The 20,951-nt window shown below is 52.8% G+C and overlaps 1 protein-coding gene across 2 annotated transcripts in view; it reads left to right on the plus strand.

Annotated features, from left to right (window-relative positions):
• The window catches only part of LOC139229844 (collagen alpha-1(V) chain-like), a 255,106-nt gene that overhangs the window by 210,110 nt on the left and 24,045 nt on the right, over positions 1 to 20,951 (plus strand). For both annotated transcript variants that reach the window (XM_070861460.1, XM_070861459.1), the window contains exons 45-48: positions 12,285 to 12,338; positions 14,166 to 14,273; positions 16,429 to 16,482; positions 18,359 to 18,412. In XM_070861460.1, coding sequence (XP_070717561.1) covers positions 12,285 to 12,338; positions 14,166 to 14,273; positions 16,429 to 16,482; positions 18,359 to 18,412 — 270 coding nt within the window. The remainder of the gene's footprint in view (positions 1 to 12,284; positions 12,339 to 14,165; positions 14,274 to 16,428; positions 16,483 to 18,358; positions 18,413 to 20,951) is intronic.

Raw genomic sequence — 20,951 nt, forward strand, 5'->3', positions numbered from 1 at the left:
TGTATCTGGGTCTAGGGTCTGTGTGTGGGATGTATCTGGGTCTAGGGTATGTGTGGGATGTGTCTGGGTCTCTGGTTTGTGTGTGGGATGTATCTCGTCTAGGGTCTGTGTGTGGAATGTATCTGGGTCTGTGTGTGGGATGTATCTGGGTCTGGGGTCTGTGTGTGGGCTGTATCTGGGTTGTGAGTGGGATGTATGTGAGTCTAGGGTCTGTGAAGAGATGTATGTGGGTCTGGGGTCTGTGTGTGGGTGTATCTGGGTCTGGGGTCTGTGTGTGGGATGTATCTGGGTCTGTGTGTGGGATGTATGTGGGTCTGGGGTCTGTGGGATGTATTTGGGTCGAGTGTCTCTGTGTGGGATGTATCTGGGTCTAGTGTATGTGTGTTAGTGTATCTGGGTCTGGGGTCTGTGTGTGGGATGTATCTGGGTCTGTGTGTTGGATGTATGTGGGTCTGGGGTCTGTGTGTGGGATGTATCTGGGTCGAGGGTCTGTGTGTGGGATGTATCTGGGTCTAGGGTCTGTGCGTGGGATGTATCTTGGTCTGTGCGTGCGATGTATCTGGGTCTAGGGTCTGTATGTGGGAGGTATCTGTGTCTAGGGTCTGTGTGTGGGATGTATCTGGGTCTAGGGTCTGTATGTGGGATGTATCTGGGTCTGTGGTCTGTGTGTGGAATGTGGCTGGGTCAAGGGTCTGTTAGTGTGATCTATCTGTCTAGGGTCTGTGTCTGGGATGTATCTGGGTCTAGGGTCTGTGTGTGGGATGTATCTGGGTCTAGGGTCTGTGTGTGGGACCTATCTGGGTCTAGCGTCTGTGTGTGGGATGTATCTGGGTCTGTGGTCTGTGTGTGGGACATATCTGGGTCTAGGGTCTGTGTGTGGGATGTATCTGGGTCTGGGGTCTGTGCGTGGGATGTATCTTGGTCTGTGCGTGCGATGTATCTGGGTCTAGGGTCTGTGTGTGGGAGGTATCTGTGTCTTGGGTCTGTGTGTGGCATGTATCTGTGTCTCGGGTCTGTGTGTGGGATGTATCTGGGTCTCTGGTTTGTGTGTGGGATGTATCTCGTCTCGGGTCTGTGTGTGGAATGTATCTGGGTCTGTGTGTGGGATGTATCTGGGTCTGGGGTCTGTGTGTGGGCTGTATCTGGGTTGTGAGTGGGATGTATGTGAGTCTAGGGTCTGTGAAGAGATGTATGTGGGTCTGGGGTCTGTGTGTGGGTGTATCTGGGTCTGGGGTCTGTGTGTGGGATGTATCTGGGTCTGTGTGTGGGATGTATGTGGGTCTGGGGTCTGTGGGATGTATTTGGGTCGAGTGTCTCTGTGTGGGATGTATCTGGGTCTAGTGTATGTGTGTTAGTGTATCTGGGTCTGGGGTCTGTGTGTGGGATGTATCTGGGTCTGTGTGTGGGATGTATGTGGGTCTGGGGTCTGTGTGTGGGATGTATCTGGGTCTGGGGTCTGTGTGTGGGATGTATCTGGGTCTAGGGTCTGTGCGTGGGATGTATCTTGGTCTGTGCGTGCGATGTATCTGGGTCCAGGGTCTGTATGTGGGAGGTATCTGTGTCTAGGGTCTGTGTGTGGGATGTGGCTGGGTCAAGGGTCTGTTAGTGTGATCTATCTGTCTAGGGTCTGTGTCTGGGATGTATCTGGGTCTAGGGTCTGTTTGTGGGATGTATCTGGGTCTAGGGTATGTGTGTGGGATGTATCTGGGTCTAGGGTCTGTGTGTGGGACCTATCTGGGTCTAGCGTCTGTGTGTGGGATGTATCTGGGTCTGTGGCCTGTGTGTGGGACATATCTGGGTCTAGGGTCTGTGTGTGGGATGTATCTGGGTCTGGGGTCTGTGCGTGGGATGTATCTTGGTCTGTGCGTGCGATGTATCTGGGTCTAGGGTCTGTGTGTGGGAGGTATCTGTGTCTTGGGTCTGTGTGTGGCATGTATCTGTGTCTGGGGTCTGTGTGTGGGATGTATCTGGGTCTAGGGTCTGTGTGTGGGATGTATCTGGGTCTGTGTGGGATGTATTTGCATCTGGGGTCTGTGTGTGGGATGTATCTGGGTCTCGGGTCTGTGTGTGGGATGTATCTGGGTTTGTGTGTGGTATGTATCTGGGTCTCGGGTCTGTGTGTGGGATGTATCTAGGTCTAGGGTCTGTGTGTGGGATGTATCTAGGCCTGGGGTCAGTGTGTGGGATATATCTGGGTCTGTGTGCGCGATGCATCTGGGTCTAGGGTCTGTGTTTGGGATGTATCTGGATCTAGGGTCTGTGAGTGGGATGTATCTGGGTCTAGGGTCTGTGTGTGGAATATATCTAGGTCTAGGGTTTGTGTGTGTAATGTATCTGGGTCTGTGTGTGGAATGTATCTGGGTCTAGGGTCTGTGTGTGGGATGTATCTGGGTCTGTGTGCGCGATGCACCTGGGTCTAGGGTCTGTGTTTTTAGATGTATCTGGATCTAGGGTCTGTGAGTGGGATGTATCTGAGTCTAGTGTCTATGTGTGGGATGTATATGGGTCTAGGGTGTGTGTGTGGGATGTATCTGGGTCTAGGGTCTATGCATGGGATTTATCTGGGTCTAGGGTTTGTGTGTGTGATGTATCTGGGTCAAGTGTCTGTGTGTGGGACATATTTGGGTCTACGGTCTGTGTGTGGGATGTATCTGGGTCTACGGTTTGTGTGTGTGAAGTATCTGGGTCTGTGTTTGGGATGTATCTGGGTCTAGGGTCTGTGTGTGGGATGTATCTGGGTCTAGGGCCTGTGTGTGGGATGTATCTGGGTCTGTGTGTGGAGTATATCTGGGTCTAGGGTCTGTGTGTGAGGTGTGTCTGGACCGAGGGTCTGTGTCTGGGATGTATCTGGGTCTGGGGTCTGTGTGTGGGATGTATCTGGGTCTAGGGTCTGTGTGTGGAATGTATCTGGGTCTGTGTGTGGGATGTATTTGGGTCTGGGGTCTGTGTGTGGGATGTATCTGGGTTTGTGTGTGGGGTGTATCTGGCTCTACGGTCTGTGTGTGGGATGTATCTGGGTCTGTGTGTGGGATGTATCTGGGGTCTGTGTCTGGGACGTATCTGTGTCCAGGGTCTGTGTGTGGAATGTATCTGGGTCTGTGTGTGGGATGTATTTGTGTCCAGGGTCTGTGTGTGGGATGTATTTGGGTCTGGGGTCTGTGTGTGGGATGTATCTGGGTCTCGGGTCTGTGTGTGGAATGTATCTGGGTCTGTGTGTGGGATGTCTTTGGGTCTAGGGTCTGTGTGTGGGATGTATTTGGGTCTGGGGTCTGCGTGTTGGATGTATCTGGGTCTCGGGTCTGTGTGTGGGATGTATCTGGGTCAAGGGTCTGTGTGGGATGTGTCTGGGTCTCTGGTTTGTGTGTGGGATGTATCTCGGTCTAGGGTCTGTGTGTGGGATGTATCTGAGTCTGTGTGTGGGATGTATCTGGGTCTGGGGTCAGTGTGTGGGCTGTATCTGGGCTGTGAGTGGGATGTATGTGAGTCTAGGGTCAGTGAAGAGATGTATGTGGTTCTGGGGTCTGTGTGTGGGTGTATCTGGGTCTGGGGTCTGTGTGTGGGATGTATCTGGGTCTGTGTGTGGGATGTATGTGGGTCTGGGGTCTGTGTGTGGGATGTATCTGGATCTAGGGTCTGTGTGTGGGATGTATCTGGGTCTAGGGTCTGTGCGTGGGATGTATCTTGGTCTGTGCGTGCGATGTATCTGGGTCTAGGGTCTGTGTGTGGGAGGTATCTGTGTCTAGGGTCTGTGTGTGGGATGTATCTGGGTCTAGGGTCTGTATGTGGGATGTATCTGGGTCTGTGGTCTGTGTATGGAATGTGTCTGGGTCAAGGGTCTGTTAGTGTGATCTATCTGAGTCTAGGGTCTGTGTCTGGGATGTATCTGGGTCTAGGGTCTGTTTGTGGGATGTATCTGGGTCTAGGGTCTGTGTGTGGGACCTATCTGGGTCTAGCGTCTGTGTGTGGGATGTATCTGGGTCTGTGGTCTGTGTGTGGGACAGATCTGGGTCTAGGGTCTGTGTGTGGGATGTATCTGGGTCTAGGGTCTGTGCGTGGGATGTATCTTGGTCTGTGCGTGCGATGTATCTGGGTCTAGGGTCTGTGTGTGGGAGGTATCTGTGTCTTGGGTCTGTGTGTGGCATGTATCTGTGTCTGGGGTCTGTGTGTGGGATGTATCTGGGTCTAGGGTCTGTGAGTGGGATGTATCTGGGTCTAGTGTCTATGTGTGGGATGTATATGGGTCTAGGGTGTGTGTGTGGGATGTATCTGGGTCTAGGGTCTATGCATGGGATGTATCTGGGTCTAGGGTTTGTGTGTGTGATGTATCTGCGTCAAGGGTCTGTGTGTGGGACATATTTGGGTCTATGGTCTGTGTGTGGGATATATCTGGGTCTAGGGTTTGTGTGTGTGAAGTATCTGGGTCTGTGTTTGGGATGTATCTGGGTCTACGGTCTGTGTGTGGGATGTATCTGGGTCTAGGGTCTGTGTGTGGGATGTATCTGGGTCTGTGGCCTGTGTGTGGGACATATCTGGGTCTAGGGTCTGTGTGTGGGATGTATCTGGGTCTGGGGTCTGTGCGTGGGATGTATCTTGGTCTGTGCGTGCGATGTATCTGGGTCTAGGGTCTGTGTGTGGGAGGTATCTGTGTCTTGGGTCTGTGTGTGGCATGTATCTGTGTCTGGGGTCTGTGTGTGGGATGTATCTGGGTCTAGGGTCTGTGTGTGGGATGTATCTGGGTCTGTGTGGGATGTATTTGCATCTGGGGTCTGTGTGTGGGATGTATCTGGGTCTCGGGTCTGTGTGTGGGATGTATCTGGGTTTGTGTGTGGTATGTATCTGGGTCTCGGGTCTGTGTGTGGGATGTATCCAGGTCTAGGGTCTGTGTGTGGGATGTATCTAGGCCTGGGGTCAGTGTGTGGGATGTATCTGGGTCTGTGTGCGCGATGCATCTGGGTCTAGGGTCTGTGTTTGGGATGTATCTGGATCTAGGGTCTGTGAGTGGGATGTATCTGGGTCTAGGGTCTGTGTGTGGAATATATCTAGGTCTAGGGTTTGTGTGTGTAATGTATCTGGGTCTGTGTGTGGACTGTATCTGGGTCTAGGGTCTGTGTGTGGGAAGTATCTGGGTCTGTGTGCGCGATGCACCTGGGTCTAGGGTCTGTGTTTTTAGATGTATCTGGATCTAGGGTCTGTGAGTGGGATGTATCTGAGTCTAGTGTCTATGTGTGGGATGTATATGGGTCTAGGGTGTGTGTGTGGGATGTATCTGGGTCTAGGGTCTATGCATGGGATTTATCTGGGTCTAGGGTTTGTGTGTGTGATGTATCTGGGTCAAGTGTCTGTGTGTGGGACATATTTGGGTCTACGGTCTGTGTGTGGGATGTATCTGGGTCTACGGTCTGTGTGTGTGAAGTATCTGGGTCTGTGTTTGGGATGTATCTGGGTCTAGGGTCTGTGTGTGGGATGTATCTGGGTCTAGGGTCTGTGTGTGGGATGTATCTGGGTCTGTGTGTGGAGTATATCTGGGTCTAGGGTCTGTGTGTGAGGTGTGTCTGGACCGAGGGTCTGTGTCTGGGATGTATCTGGGTCTGGGGTCTGTGTGTGGGATGTATCTGGGTCTGGGGTCTGTGTGTGGGATGTTTCTGGCTCTAGGGTCTGTGTGTGGGACCTATCTGGGTCTGGGGTCTGTGTGTGGTATGTATCTGGGTCGAGTGTCTGTGTGTGGGATGTATCTGGTTCTGTGAGTGGGATGTATCTGTGTTTGGGGTCTGTGTGTGGGATGTATCTGGGTCTGTGTGTGGGATAATCTGGGTCTGGGGTCTGTGTGTGGAATGTATCTGGGTCTAGGGTCTGTGTGTGGGTTGTATCTTGGTCCAAGGTCTGTGTGTGGGATGTATCTGAGGCTCGGGTCTGTGTGTGGGTCGTATCTGGGCCAGCGGTCTGTGCGTGGGATGTATCTGGGTGTATGGTCTGTGTGTGGGATGTATCTGGGTCTGTGTGTGGGATGTATCTGCGTCTAGGGTCTGCGTGTTGGATGTATCTGGGTCTAGGGTTTGTATGTGGGATGTATCTGGGTCTGTGTGTGTGATGTATCTGGGTCTAAGATCTGTGTGTGGGTTGCATCTGGGTTTAGGGTCTATGTGTGGGATGTATCTGGGTCTAGCGTCTGTGTGTGGGATGTATCTGGGTCTCAAGTCTGTGTGTGGGTGGTATCTGGGTCTAGGGTCTGTGTGTTGGATGTATCTGGGTCTAGGGTCTGTGTGTGGGATGTATCTGGGTCTAGGTTCTGTGTGTGGGAGGTATCTGAGTCTAGGGTCTATGTGTTGGATGTACCTGGGTCTAGGGTCTGTGTGTGGGATGTATCTGGGTCTCGGGTCTGTGTGTGTGATGTATCTGCGTCTTGGGTCTGTGTGTGGGCGGTATCTGGGTATTGGGTCTGTTTGTGGGATGTATCTGGGTCTTGGGTCTGTGTGACGGACCTATCTCAGGACCATTGCAGTGCGTGACACCAATATTATCTGGCACTGTTCCTGCATTGAGCTTGGCAAAGTCTTGCCCTCACTCGGAGTCCCAGAGGCACAAAATACAACCCATATAAGATGATGAAGAAATTGTTGTTTGTTGTCATGTATGTAACCATCATGCAACTGTAATCTTCATGTAACTGTAACCTTTATGCAACTCCTGTACACTGTACTTATACCCTAGAAATGCACACCCTGACCACAGTAGGTGAACTTGTGGGAGACACTCCTCACCTGGGTTTCCAGGGATAAAATGGGAGGTCCCACCCAGGGTCAGTCTCCTTGGTCCTGGGAATAAAGGTTAAGGTCACGTAGTGACTGTGTCTGCAGTACATGCCTCGTGTGAGTTTGTAGTACGGTGCAGGGACACCACATTTGGCGACGAGAAACGGGAATCACCGAACCACGCGGATGGCCACCGGTAGCACAGAGGAACGTTACTGTGTGCGTGAGTACTGGGCAGAGCTTTGTCACAAAGGACTGGCTGGAAGAGACAGTGGCTGACAAGTGGAGGGCGCATCTACTGACCAGCTGCGGACCACAGACATGTGTACTGATGAAAGACCTGCTCGCACCCCAAAAGCCGGTCGACAAGTACTTTGAAGAGCTCAGCCAGTGATCAGTGAGCATCTCAAGCCGGCGAGTAGCGTACACACGGCCCGGTACTGGTTCTACACACACCGGCGTCGGGAGGGACAAAACATCTCGGACTTCGTTGAAGACCTGTGCCGTTTGGCCAGTCTCTAAGTTCACAGACGCCTGCAGGGGGGAGATGTTAAGGTACTTTTTCATTGATGGCATTAATCATGCCGGGATTTTCAGGAAGCTGATAGAGGCCAAAGACTTGACTTTAGAAAGGGCGGCGTTGATAGCTCAGACCTTTATGGCAGGGGAAGAGGAGACCAAGCGAATTTACACGCGTGGCCCTGGTCCCAACATGGCGATGAACCAGGGAGTTAACATGGTGAACACGGCTCGGGACCCCGCAGGCAGGCAAGGGCATTTCAAAACCGCCCAGGCAGGAACAGACTCTAGGGTGGGCCCGCAACAGGGACAATGGAATGGGGATCAGCAATTCACGCCATCACGAGGAACAATGCGTCCCGCGATGGGACCATTAACACCCACCATCAGAAGTGCTTAGAAACAACCAAATGGGCAATCAGGGAGGAATGCCTGGTAATAGTCCTTTTGTTAACAACAATCTCAGCTCATGCTGGAGGTGCAGTGGGTAGACATACTGCGAAAAGCTGCAGGTTCCAGCAATATACCTGTAGGATTTGTAACGTCAGTGGACACTTGGCCAGGATGTGCAAAAAGGCTGTGGCGAGGCTAATCTGCAAGACAGAGGAACCAGACGAGGGGTCTGCACTGTAGGATGATGCCTGGGGAAAAGCCATGGATGCTGAAGTTCAGCGGGTTCACATGGCTGACGTCACAGCTCCTACACTAAAACGCCACCCATGATGATGAAAGTTATATTGAATGGCATCCCGGTGCGCATGGAGCTGGATACGGGAGTCAGCCAGTCACTTATGAGCGCCCAGCAATTTGAGAGACTATGGCCACACAGAGCTAGCAGGCCCAAACTGGAACGCATTGAGACGCAGCTACGTACGTACACCAAAGAGATCATCCCAGTGCTGGGCAGTGCAAACTTGGTGGTAACACATAATGGATCACAGAACCGGCTGCCACTCTGGATCGTCCCGGGAAATGGCCCCACGCTTTTGGGGAGGAGTTGGCTGGCCGAGATGAATTGGAAATGGGGGGATGTGCACGCCATTTCATCTGTGGAGCGAATTTCATGCTCACAGGTCCTACAAAAATTCGGGTCACTGTTTCAAGCCGGTGTCGGAACGTTCAAGGGCACTAAAGTAGTGATACGCATCACTCCAGACGCTGGACCAGTGCACCACAAAGCCAGAGTGGTGCCGTATTTGATGCGTGAGAAAATTGAAAGTGAACTGGACAGGCAGCTCAGAGAGGGCATAATTTCGGCCATTGAATTCAGCGACTGGGCAAGTCCCATTGTTCCTGTTCTTAAAGCAGATGGCTCGGTTAGGATTTGTGGCGAATACAAAGCCACCATCAACCGAGTGTCGCTGCAAGACCAATACCCGCTCCCGAGAGCGGAGGACCTTTTTGCCATGCTGGCAGGTGGCAAGCTGTTCACGAAGCTGGACCTCACTTCGGCCTACATGACTCAGGAACTGGCTGAAGAATCCAAGCTTCTGACCACCATCACGACGCACAATGGATTATTTATCTACAACAGGTGTCTGTTTGGCATTCGATCGGCGGCAGCCATCTTTCAGAGGAACATGGAAACCTTGCTCAGATCCATTCCTGGAACAATCGTATTCCAAGACGACATCCTTATAACGGGTCGAGACACCAAGAAACACCTCCACAACCTGGAGGAGGTGCTACGCCAACTGGACCGGGTAGGTTTGCGGCTGAAAAGGGCCAAGTGTGTGATTTTGGCCCCAGAGGTCGAATTGTTAGGCAGGAGGGTTGCGGCAGACAGGATCCGGCCCACTGAATCAAAAACGGAGGTGATTCGCCGGACGCCCAGGCCCGGCAACACGTCGGAATTGCGATCATTCCTGGGACTTTTGAACTATTTCGGGAACTTTCTGCCGAACTTAAGCACATTGTTGGAGCCGTTACACTTGCTCCCGCGTAAAGGTTGTGAATGGTTTTGGGGGGACTGTCAAGAATGGGATTTCAATAAGGCGAGGAACCTGCTTCGTTCTAACAAACTGTTGACTTTGTATGACCCCTGTAAAAAAACTGGTTTTAACGTGCGATGCATCGTCCTACCGAGTTGGGTGTGTGTTGCAGCAGGGTAATGATGACGGCTGACTCCAACCGGTGGCTTATGCCTCCAGGTCACTCTCCCAGGCAGAGCGTGGATACGGCATGGTCAAAAAGGAAGCACTCGCTTGTGTTTACGATGTGAAAAAGATGCACCAGTACCTTTTTGTTAGACGGTTCGAGCTAGAGACAGACCACAAGCCGTTAACATCTCTGTTGTCCGACAGCTAGGCTGTCAATGCCAATGCGTCATCTCATATACAGCAATGAGCTCTCACGCTGGCTGCGTATGACTACACCATACGGCACCGGCCAGGCACCGAAAATTGTGCTGACGCGCTCAGCAGGCTCCCACTGGCCACCACCGAGGGGGCAGCGGAGCAAAGCGCCGAGATGGTCATAGCAGTTGAGGCTTTGGATACCGCAGGCTCCCCCATCACAGCTCACCAGATCAAACTCTGGACCAACAGAGTCACCCTCCTATCCATGATAAAGAAATGTGTCCTGACTGGGGATTGGGCGCCCGCACACAGGGCGTGTCCCGAGGAGGTCAGACCGTTTCACAGACGGATGGATGAGCTCTCCATCCAAGCCGACTGCCTGCTGTGGGGCAGCTGGGTAGTCATGCCCCAGAAAGGCAGGGAAGCGTTCACCAGGGAACTCCACAGCGAGCATCCTGGCATCGTGTTAATGAAGGCCATTGCCCGGTCACATGTATGGTGCCCGGGGATTGACTCAGACCTGGAACACTGGGTTCGCAGGTCCATGACGTGTGCCCAGCTGGGCAACGCCCCCAGGGAGGCCCCGCTCAGCCCGTGGCCCTGGCCCACCAGACCATGGTCACGTATCCACGTAGACTGTGAGGGTCCGTTCATGGGAAAAATTTTCCTGATCGTTGTCGATGCATACTCAAAATGGATCGAGTGCATCATATTAAACTCGTGCACGACATCCATCACCGTGGAGAGTCTGCGTACGGTTTTTGCGACCCACGGCTTGCCGGACATCCTGGTCAGCGACAATGGCCCGTGTTTCACCAGCCATGAATTCCAGAAGTTTATGTCGGACAATGGTATCAAACACATCCAGACAGCGCCGTTCAAGCCGGCTTCCAATGGCCAGGCGGAACGGGCGGTCCAAGTCATAAAACAGAGCATGCTCCGTATCCAAGAACCCTCCCTTCAGTACCGCCTATCGCGCCACCTGCTGGCCTACAGGTCCCGCCTGCACTCGCTCACGGGAGTCCCGCCAGCGGAACTCCTCATGAAACACACGCTTAAAACGCAGCTGTCCCTCATTCACCCAGACCTGGCAGATATTGTTGAGGGCAAGCGCCAGTCCCAAACCGAGTGCCATGATCGAAACTCAAGGGGGAGGTGTATAGAAATGGATGACCCGGTATTTGTTCTTAACCATGCTTTGGGACACAAGTGACTTGAGGGCACAGTAATTGGCAAAGAGGGAAATAGGGTCATGGTGGTCAGACTCAACAATGGGCAAATATGCTGCAAACACTTGGACCAAGTAAAGAAAAGGTTCAGCATAGACACTGAGGAACTGAGGAAGAGCATGAGATGTCACCCACACCACTGCCAGTGGACGAACAACAAGGACAGCCCTCAGCATGCACAGTCCCTGCGGCCAGCCAGGACAGGCCGGAATCACCTCAGGTGACAGAGACGCATGCCGAGGCTCAGCCACCAGAGCCACAACTGCGGCGCTCCACGAGAGAGTGTCGACCACCTGAAAGACTTAACCTTTGACTCAAAAAGACGTAAGGGGGGAGGTGATGTCATGTATGTAACCATCATGCAACGGTAATCTTCATGTAACTGTAACCTTCATGTAACTCTGCACACTGTACCTATATCCTAGAAATGCACACCCTGACCACAGGGGGTGAACTTGTGGGAGATACTCCTCACCTGGGCATTCAGGTATTTAAAGGGAGGTCCCACGCAGGTCAGTCTCCTTGGTCCTGGAAATAAAGGTCAAGGTCACGTAATGATTGTGTCTGCAGTACATGCCTCGTGTGAATTTGTAGTAAGGTGCAGGGACACCACAATTGTGACAAGGATTTCAAATGCCAGACGTGTGCAGTGGGCACAAGTTAATCGTGCACATGGTCGATGTAAGCTGTGAATTCTTTTCCTGCGATAAAGGATAATAAGCACCATGGGATGAGTTACTGCCGGCAGAGGGGTGTTATTGAAATGGGCCGTGTAAATGGGTTCATTGGAGATTCGCTCAGGGAGCTTGTGGTGAGTTGGGGTTAATCTACCATAAAGGGGCGGCTTGTTGGGCACAATAGTCTTCTTGTATGTTCTAATGTCATCTGTCTATCTTTGCAGTGTCAGCTGTGGATAAGTGGGCAGCACTCTCGCCTCTGAGTCAGAAGGTTGTGGGTTCAAGTCCCACTCCAGGGACTTGAGCACAAAAAGCCAGGCTAACACTCCAGTGCAGTGCTGCGGGAGTGTCCCTCTGTCAGAGGGGCAGAACTGAAGGTGTGCTGCACTGTCGGAGGTGGCATCTTTCAGATGGCACGTTAAACCGAGGCCCCGTCTGCTCTCTCAGGTGGATGTTAAAGATCCCATGGCACTATTTTGAAGAAGAGCAGGGGGAGTTATCCCGGGTGTCCAGGCAAATATTTAACCCTCAATCAACATAACAAACACAGATTATCTGAATCATTATCTCATTGCTGTGTGTGGGAGCTTGCTGTGTGCAAATTGACTGCTGTTTCCCACACACAACAGTGACTACACTCCAAAAGTACTTCACTGGCAGCAAAGCACTTTGAGACATCCGATGGTCGTGAAAGGTGCTATATAAATGCAAGTCTTTCTTTTCCTTCCTTTACCCCCCCCAGTGTGGGTGGCTGTCCCTGTCTCTCCACCTCCAGGTTTAATGTCTGTTTCTGTCTCTCTTGTTTCCTCACAGGGTCCAGCCGGTGCTCGCGGTGCAGAGGGGCGAGAGGGAGAAAAAGGAAGCAAGGTAATGGATTCCGAGACTCCATCGTTTAATCATTGTTGCTGGGAGGGGCGAGGGGCTGCCCATGTCGGTAAAGGGAAAGGAAGCGAGATGGGGTGTGGGGGGGTGGGGGGCACGACGGAGCTAAGGTGGGAGGCACGACGGAGCTAAGGTGGGGGGTACGGCGGAGCTAAGGTGGGGGGTACGGCGGAGCTAAGGTGGGGGGTACGGCGGAGCTAAGGTGGGGCATATGATGGAGCTAAGGTGGGGCATACGATGGAGCTAAGGTGGGGGGTACAGCGGAGCTAAGGTGGGGGGCACGACAGAGCTAGGGTGGGGGGCATGACGGAGCTAAGGTGAGGCGTACAACGGAGCTAAGGTGGGGGGTACGGCGGAGCTAAGGTGGGGGGTACAGCGGAGCTAAGGTGGGGGGCACGATGGAGCTAGGGTGGGGGGCACAATGGAGCTAAGGTGAGGCGTACAACGGAGCTAAGGTGGGGGGTACAGCGGAGCTAAGGTGGGGCATACGACGGAGCTAGGGTGGGACGCACGACGGAGCTAAGGTGGGACGTAAAACGGAGCTAAGGTGGAACGCACGACGGAGCTAAGGTGGGGCATACGACGGAGCTAAGGTGGGACGTAAGACGGAGCTAAGGTGGGACGTAAAACGGAGCTAAGGTGGAACGCACGACGGAGCTAAGGTGGGGCATACGACGGAGCTAAGGTGGGACGTAAGACGGAGCTAAGGTGGGACGTAAAACGGAGCTAAGGTGGAACGCACGACGGAGCTAAGGTGGGGCATACGACGGAGCTAAGGTGGGACGTAAGACGGAGCTAAGGTGGGACGTAAAACGGAGCTAAGGTGGAACGCACGACGGAGCTAAGGTGGGGGTACGACAGAGCTAAGGTGAGGCATACGACGGAGCCGGCCTGTCCCTCGCGTGCGGAGTTTGTCAGTGCTTGGCGTACCGTTGGGCAGCGGTGCCCGGGTGTCTCGAGAAGATTGAGGGACTGCCGGGGTCGGGAGACCACGCCAGGCGTGAGTCACACTTTGTCACAGACACAAATTGGTCTTTAAACGTCGGCCGATTCTGAGCTGCAGCCTGGAGCCGACACGGGCATTCCCGGTCGGCAAACTTCCCCGACCAGACAACATGGAAGCTCTGCCCTCGGACTGTGCTTGCCTGTGACGTTTACACTTCCCGGCCTTCCGGGGGGAGCGTTCCCAGCTTAGAACCGGCTCGGTCCCAGCAGCAGAATGACGCACGGTTGCCTTGTAAGCCTCCTGTTACAAAACGATGGCTTATCCTGAGATCCAGCGGTTTGCCAGATAGACGGAGAGCGCGGAGCCGAGAGACGATTGTGTCCGAAGCCGGCAGACACATGTGTAACAGGTTGGTGCGAGCGACAGACCCTCTCAGATCACACTCGGCGTGAGCTGGAGGATTCTCGCCATGCTGGCAGTCGGGGTGGCACAGTTGTCCTCGGGGGGGATGGGGGGAGAAGCAGGGTCCCTACTCCTAATCTCGCCACCCCTTTCTGGGAGTGTGCAGATACTGAGCTAGGACAGATTGGGCGGTGATGTCCCTCACCGTCTATCTGCAGCTGACGATCACATTCATGGGGTGGGGTCGCGTTGGAAAAATGCAGGGGGTTCCTGGCTATGCTAGGCCCCGAGTCACTGGCTCGAGGAGTGGAGGAGGGCGCGAACACTGGCGGGGAGGGAGGGGAAGGAGAGGAAGAGGCCTTTCCAAGCTGCCCAATTGGCGATGTCACAGGACAGCCCAGCGGTCGTGTGACCAGATCACTCCACCTTCCCATTGGCTGACGCGCTCTTTGCTTTTGTTTCAGGGTGAATCTGGTGCAGGAGGTCCTCCCGGGAAGACTGGTCCCATCGGCCCACAGGGCACCTCTGGAAAACAGGGTCCCGAGGGTCTCCGAGGCATTCCTGGTGCTCTGGTAAGTGCAGTTGGTTGCTGGCGAGGGAGGGAGGGAGGGGGATTCAGACAGTGGTCACCATGCATGGACAGTTCTAACAGCAAAGTGCCCAGGTCTCTGAAAGGCGTCCACTGGATTGTAAACCACTGCTTACCGCTCCCCCCGCCCCCCGAGAGCAAGTGGGACGCAAAATAACATGCTCCACTTGCTCTGTGGGGCGTGAGCGGGGCAGAAACCAAAAGAGACGGAGCTCAGCGCTCTGTGCTAGCGCATAGGAAGGGCCCCGCCCCTTCATTAAAGGGGAGGGCCAAGCTGCCAACTCTGCAGGCTCCTACCTGGCCCAACAGGGAACGGCCTGCCGTAGGAGGCACAATCGACTCCGACTTCTCCCTCAATGTCATCTCCTTTCTTCAGCTCAAAGGCTGCACCACAAAACATGTTCGAAGGTTCTTATTACAAAATTACTCCGGTGCAGTGGTTTAGCTTGTTAGAATCATAGAATCTTACAGCCCAGAAGGACACCATTCGGCCCATTGCGCTTTTAAAGAGCTATCAGATTAATCCCCCTCCCCTGCTCTTTCCCATGCTCAGTGGGTAGCACCCTCATCTCTGAGTCAGAAGGTCGTGGCTTCCAGTCCCACTCCAGGCACTTGAGCACAAAATCCAGGCTGACACTCCCAGTGCAGTGCTGAGGGAGTGCTGCACTGTCGGAGGTGCCGTCTTTCGGGTGAGACGTTAAATCGAGGCCCCGTCTGCCCTCTCAGGTGGACATAAAAGATCCCAAGGCATTATTTCGAAGAAGAGCGGGGGAGTTATCCCCAGTGTCCTGGGGCCAATATTTATCCCTCAATCAACATAACAAAAACAGATTATCTGGCGATTATCACATTGCTGTTTGTGGGAGCTTGCTGTGCACAAATTGACTGCCGTGAAACCCACATTACAACAGTGACTACACTCCAAAAGTACTTCGTCGGCCGCAATGTGCTTAGGAACGTCCGGTGGTCATGGAAGGCGCTATATAAATGCAAGTCTTTCTTTTACACGAAATGTGGAGATCGTGTTCTGTAGAACACGAGGTGGATAGATATGTGCTCCCGTCAACACTTGATATTGGGGAGGTGCAGCCACTGTGCAAGAGGGGTGGGCACAATATCTGGTCTTGGGCTTTGAACAATAGATCTGAGTTCTTGCACGCTCAATATCTCTCGCTATCTCTCTCTCTCTCTCTCTCTCTCTCCCTCTCCCTCTCTCTCTGTCTCTCTCTCTCTCTCTCTCCCTCTCTCTCTGTCTCTCTCTCTCTCTCTCTCTCTCTGTCTCTCTCTGTCTCTCTCTCTCTCTCTCTCTCAGTCTCTCTCTGGCTCTCTCTCTCTGTCTCTCTCTCTCTCTCTCTCTCTCAGTCTCTCTCTGGCTCTCTCTCTCTGGCTCTCTCTCTCTCTCTCTCAGTCTCTCTCTCTCTCTCTCTCAGTCTCTCTCTGGCTCTCTCTCTCTCTCTCTCTCTCCCTCTCCCTCTCTCTCTGTCTCTCTCTCTCTCTCTCTCCCTCTCTCTCTGTCTCTCTCTCTCTCTCTCTCTCTGTCTCTCTCTGTCTCTCTCTCTCTCTCTGTCTCTCTCTCTCTCTCTCTCAGTCTCTCTCTGGCTCTCTCTCTCTGTCTCTCTCTCTCTCTCTCTCTCTCTCTCAGTCTCTCTCTGGCTCTCTCTCTCTGGCTCTCTCTCTCTCTCTCAGTCTCTCTCTCTCTCTCTCTCAGTCTCTCTCTGGCTCTCTCTCTCTCTCTCTCAGTCTCTCTGTCTCTCTCTCTTTCCCTCTCTCTCTCTGTCTGTCTCTCTCTCTCTCTCAGTCTCTCTCTGGCTCTCTATTTTTCTCTCTCTCAGTTTCTGTCTGTCCGACTCTCTTTTTATCTCAATCTCTCTCAGTCTCTCTCTGGCTCTCTCTCTTTCTATCTCTCAGTCTCTCTGCTCTCTTTTTCCCTTTCTCTCTCAGTCTCTCTCGCTTTTTCTCTTTCTCTCTCTCATGCTCTCTCTCTCTGGCTCTCTCTCTCTTTCTATCTCTCTCTCTCTAACTCTCTCTTTCAATCTCCCTCATGCTCGCTCTCAGTCTGTCTCTCGCTTTTTCTCCTCTCTTGTTTTATGTTCAGATCCTACCTTCTATTGTTACTGATGTCTTCCTTCCTTCGACAGGGTGAACAAGGAATTCCTGGAATCCCTGGACAGACTGGCCCTCCTGGTCCAATGGTACGTAAACTATGCAGGCTCTTCACGTTGACCCTCATTGGGTGGGGGAGCACCCAGGCCAATCGGCAGTACAGAGATAGGTTTGATAAATGAAGTCACTGGTTGTGAACAAGATATAGCTCTGAGCTCCGAGAATTCCCCGGTGACACCGAGCTCGGGTAGTCTTCCGAGATGGTTCTATTAGCCTCAATTCTTGGGGTAATCTTTCATTTTCTGAGTAGGATTGTCGATGTATCTGTGAGAGTTTCCTTGTATCTCAGTCTATCTGGGAAGGTTTTCTAGTATCTCGGTGTATTTGGGTGGGTTTTCTGGTATCTCGGTCTATCTGGGTGGGTTTTCTGGTATTTCGGTCTATCTGGGAGGGTTTTCTGGTGTCTCGGTCTCTCTATCTAGGAGAGTTTCCTGGTATCTCTGTCTATCTGTGAGGGTTTCCTGGTATCTCGGTCTATCTGGGAGGGTTTGCTAGTATCTCAGTGTATTTGGGTGGGTTTTCTGGTATCTCAGTCTATCTGGGTGTGTTTTCTGGTATCTCGGTCTATCTGGGAGGGTTTTCTGGTATCTCGGTGTATTTGGGTGAGTTTTCTGGTATTTCGGTCTATCTGGGAGGGTTTTCTGGTAACTCGGTCTATCTGGGAGGGTTTTCTGGTATCTCTGTGTATTTAGGTGGGTTTTCTAGTATCTCGGTGTATTTGGGTGGGTTTTCTGGTATCTCGGTCTATCTGGGAAGGTTTTCTGGTATCTCGGTGTATTTTGGTGGGTTTTCTAATATCTCGGTCTATCTGGGAGGGTTTCTGGTATGTCGGTCTATCTGGGTGGGTTTTCTGGTATCTCGGTCTATCTGGAAGGGTTTCTGGTATTTCGGTCTATCTGGGAGGGTTTTCTGGTATCTCGGTCTATCTGGGAAGGTTTCCTGGTATCTCGGTGTATTTAGGTGGTTTTTCGAATATCTTGGTGTATTTAGGTGGGTGTTCTAGTATCTCGATCTATCTGGGAGGGTTTTCTAGTGTCTCGATATATCTGGGTGGGTTTTCTCGTATTTCGGTCTATCTGGGAAGGTTTTCTGGTATCTCGGTGTATTTAGGTGGGTTTTCTGGTATCTCGGTGTATTTAGGTGGGTTTTCTCATATCTCGGTCTATCTGGGAGGGTTTTCAAGTATCTCGTTATATCTGGGTGGGTTTTCTCGTATTTCGGTCTATCTGGGAAGTTTTTCTGGTACCTCGGTGTATTTAGGTCGGTTTTCTGGTATCTCGGTGTATTTAGGTAGGTTTTCTCATATCTCGGTCTATCTGGGAGGGTATTCTGGTATTTCAGTCTATCTGGGAAGGTTTTCTGGTATCTCGGTGTATTTAGGTGGGTTTTCTAGTATCTCGGTGTATTTAGGTGGGTTTTCTCATATCTCGGTCTATCTGGGAGGGTATTCTGGTATCTCAGTCTATCTGGGAAGGTTTTCTGGTATCTCGGTGTATTTAGGTGGGTTTTCTAGTATCTCGGTGTATTTAGGTGGGTTTTCTCATATCTTGGTCTATCTGGGAGGGTATTCTGGTATCTCAGTCTATCTGGGAAGGTTTTCTGGTATCTCGGTGTATTTAGGTGGGTTTTCTCATATCTCGGTCTATCTGGGAAGGTATTCTGGTATCTCAGTCTATCTGGGAAGGTTTTCTGGTATCTCGGTGTATTTAGGTGGGTTTTCTCGTATCTCGGTCTATCTGGGAGGGTATTCTGGTATCTCAGTCTATCTGGGAAGGTTTTCTGGTATCTCGGTGTATTTAGGTGGGTTTTCTAGTATCTCGGTGTATTTGGGTTGCATTATTCTGTTGTGCACCGTACTCTAGTCTTGTGATGCTAATCCTTCTCTTTGACTCCTCTGTTCCACAGGGTCCCCCTGGTTTACCTGGCTTGAAGGGAGACGGTGGTGCTAAGGGAGAGAAGGTAAGACTTCCTCCTCACATCTGCAGCGTTCCCAAAGGGTAGGCGGAATTCTTTGGGGAGTGTCACACCAATTTTTGAGCGTTGTCTTCTCACTCATGGTAATACTGAAAGCCAAAGAGACAGGCCTTACACATTCCCTGTTCGGAAGCGCGCTCCCTAGCGATTGGTCATGGATCAGGATGTGCCAGTAAGTATCCGGAAAGTCAGCTGATTGTACGGACATCGGGTTAATGTTGTCACGGGACGGAGGGTGGAGAGCACCAGTTCAAACTGTCACAGGACGGGAGAGTGGAGAGCACCAGTTCAAACTGTCACAGGACAGAGAGTGGAGAGCACCAGTTCCAACTGTCACAGGACGGGAGAGTGGAGAGCACCAGTTCAAACTGTCGCAGGACAGAGCGTGGAGAGCACCAGTTCAAACTGTCACAGGACAGAGAGTGGAGAGCACCAGTTCAAACTGTCACAGGACAGAGCGTGGAGAGCACCAGTTCAAACTGTCACAGGACAGAGGGTGGAGAGCACCAGTTCAAACTGTCACAGGACAGAGGGTGGAGAGCACCAGTTCAAACTGTCACAGGACAGAGGGTGGAGAGCACCAGTTCAAACTGTCACAGGACAGAGAGTGGAGAGCACCAGTTCAAACTGTCACAGGACAGAGCGTGGAGAGCACCAGTTCAAACTGTCACAGGACAGAGGGTGGAGAGCACCAGTTCAAACTGTCACAGGACAGAGCGTGGAGAGCACCAGTTCAAACTGTCACAGGAGCATCCAGTCGTGCCCCGGTAACTGCCCCCAAAGGAAGTGGAGTGTGGGAAATTGCACTCCGCTTCCATTGAGGGGTGGTAAGGCCAATTCTGCGGTGGGAGCAGGACTTCCACGCTGAGGGCTAAAATTCCCGGCCCCAGAAGGTTGCCGCCCCCGAGGTGGGAGCCTGTGCGGGGAGGCAGAGGGAAGTGGAGGGGAGACGTGGGCGGGGGATGGAGGGGAGAGTGGTGAAGGTGGAGGGCGGAGAAACCCAGGGCGGGGGACGGGAGGGGCCACATTGCAGCGAAGGTCTGGGGGGGCGAAGTGTGTTGGAGGGGCGGGCCTGGGGGCTCTGTGCCTCGGTGCGGGGAGTGTTCGGAGTGGGGTGGACGGGTTGACTGCGCAGATGGCGGTTGGTGGATGTGGTGTGGTTGGCGTCGTGGGGGCGTGGCTCTGGGGTGGCCGGGGCTGGGGACTCGACATCCGGAGGTGTTCGGCATTTGGGAAGGATTCTGACGGGACGGGGTGGGTTGGGTGCAGGGGGGGGTGTTCCCGGTGTTGGGTGGGTCTGGAGCCGGGGGGACGGGGGCACGGTCTGGGGATGGGGGGTGGGCTGTTTGGGGCTGGGATGGGGAGAGACTTCTTCACTCGGGGAGTTGTTGGCCTGGGGGGTTCCCTGCCGTGGAGAGTTGTTGATGCCGGTTCATTGGATGTGTTCGGGAGGGAGTTGGATGTGATCCTTGCGGCTGGGGGGGTCGGGGGGTGTGGAGGATGCGTGGGGGGGGGGGATGCTGGGGTGGGTGATCAGCCATGATCTTGTTGAATGGCGGTGCAGGCTCAACGGGCTGAATGGCCGACTCCTGCAACTATTTTCTATGTTTCTATGTAAGCCCCTTGAGGACTGAGCTGAAGGTCCAGAATGCAGCAAAACTGCCACCTCTTGTCCGACTGGACACTGGATGTGCACCAATTGCCTTGTGAAGCAACTTGACAAATTGTACGTGTGATCAACAACAGCTTGTATTTAGACTGTACATCAATGGAGCTTTCTGAGAGAAATAAGGAGATTTGAGGGCAGGTGACCAAAAGCTGGGTAAAAGAGGTAGGTTTTAAGGAGCGTCTTAAAGGAGGAAACCAGTAAAGAGGTGGAGAGGTTTAGGGAGGGAGTCCCAGAGCTTGGGGCCCAGGCAACAGAAGGTACGGCCACCAATGGTTGTGCGATTATAATCAGGGATGCTCAAGAGGGCAGAATTAGAGGAGCGCAGATATCTCGGGGGGTTGTGGGGCTGGAGGAGATTACAGAGATAGGGAGGGGCGAGGGCCATGGAGGGATTTGAAAACAAAGATGAGAATTTTTAAATCGAGGTGTTGCCGGGCTGGGAGCCAATGTAGGTCAGCGAGCACAAGGGGTGATGGGTGAACGGGACTTGGTGCGAGTTAGGACACGCGCAGCCGAGTTTTGCCGGGCAGCGGGTATTCTTCTGAAGTAAGGGGAGCTGGAAAAATGACCATCTCTCTTGTGGAGTGCACAGGAGAAGCGATACAAATAACCATCGGAAAGCAGCCTGAAGGCAGGTAACACCTAACAGGTGAGTGGGAGGATTTGGAGCTGGGTAGGCCGTGACGGTGTCCCATCCTGAGTGCTAGGGTGCCTCCTGCTTTGAAAGCAAACGGCCTTGGGTGTTGAGCAGACAGCAAGGAATTCTTGCACAGTGGGTAGGGCAGGCAGCTGACCCCAGCCCCCTCCTGATCAGCGCTCGCAGGCCTTTGACTCCTTCCGCTGGCCTCGCGTCAC

This window comes from Pristiophorus japonicus, chromosome 19 (assembly GCF_044704955.1).
Source record: "Pristiophorus japonicus isolate sPriJap1 chromosome 19, sPriJap1.hap1, whole genome shotgun sequence".
Taxonomy (NCBI): Eukaryota; Metazoa; Chordata; class Chondrichthyes; family Pristiophoridae; genus Pristiophorus; species Pristiophorus japonicus.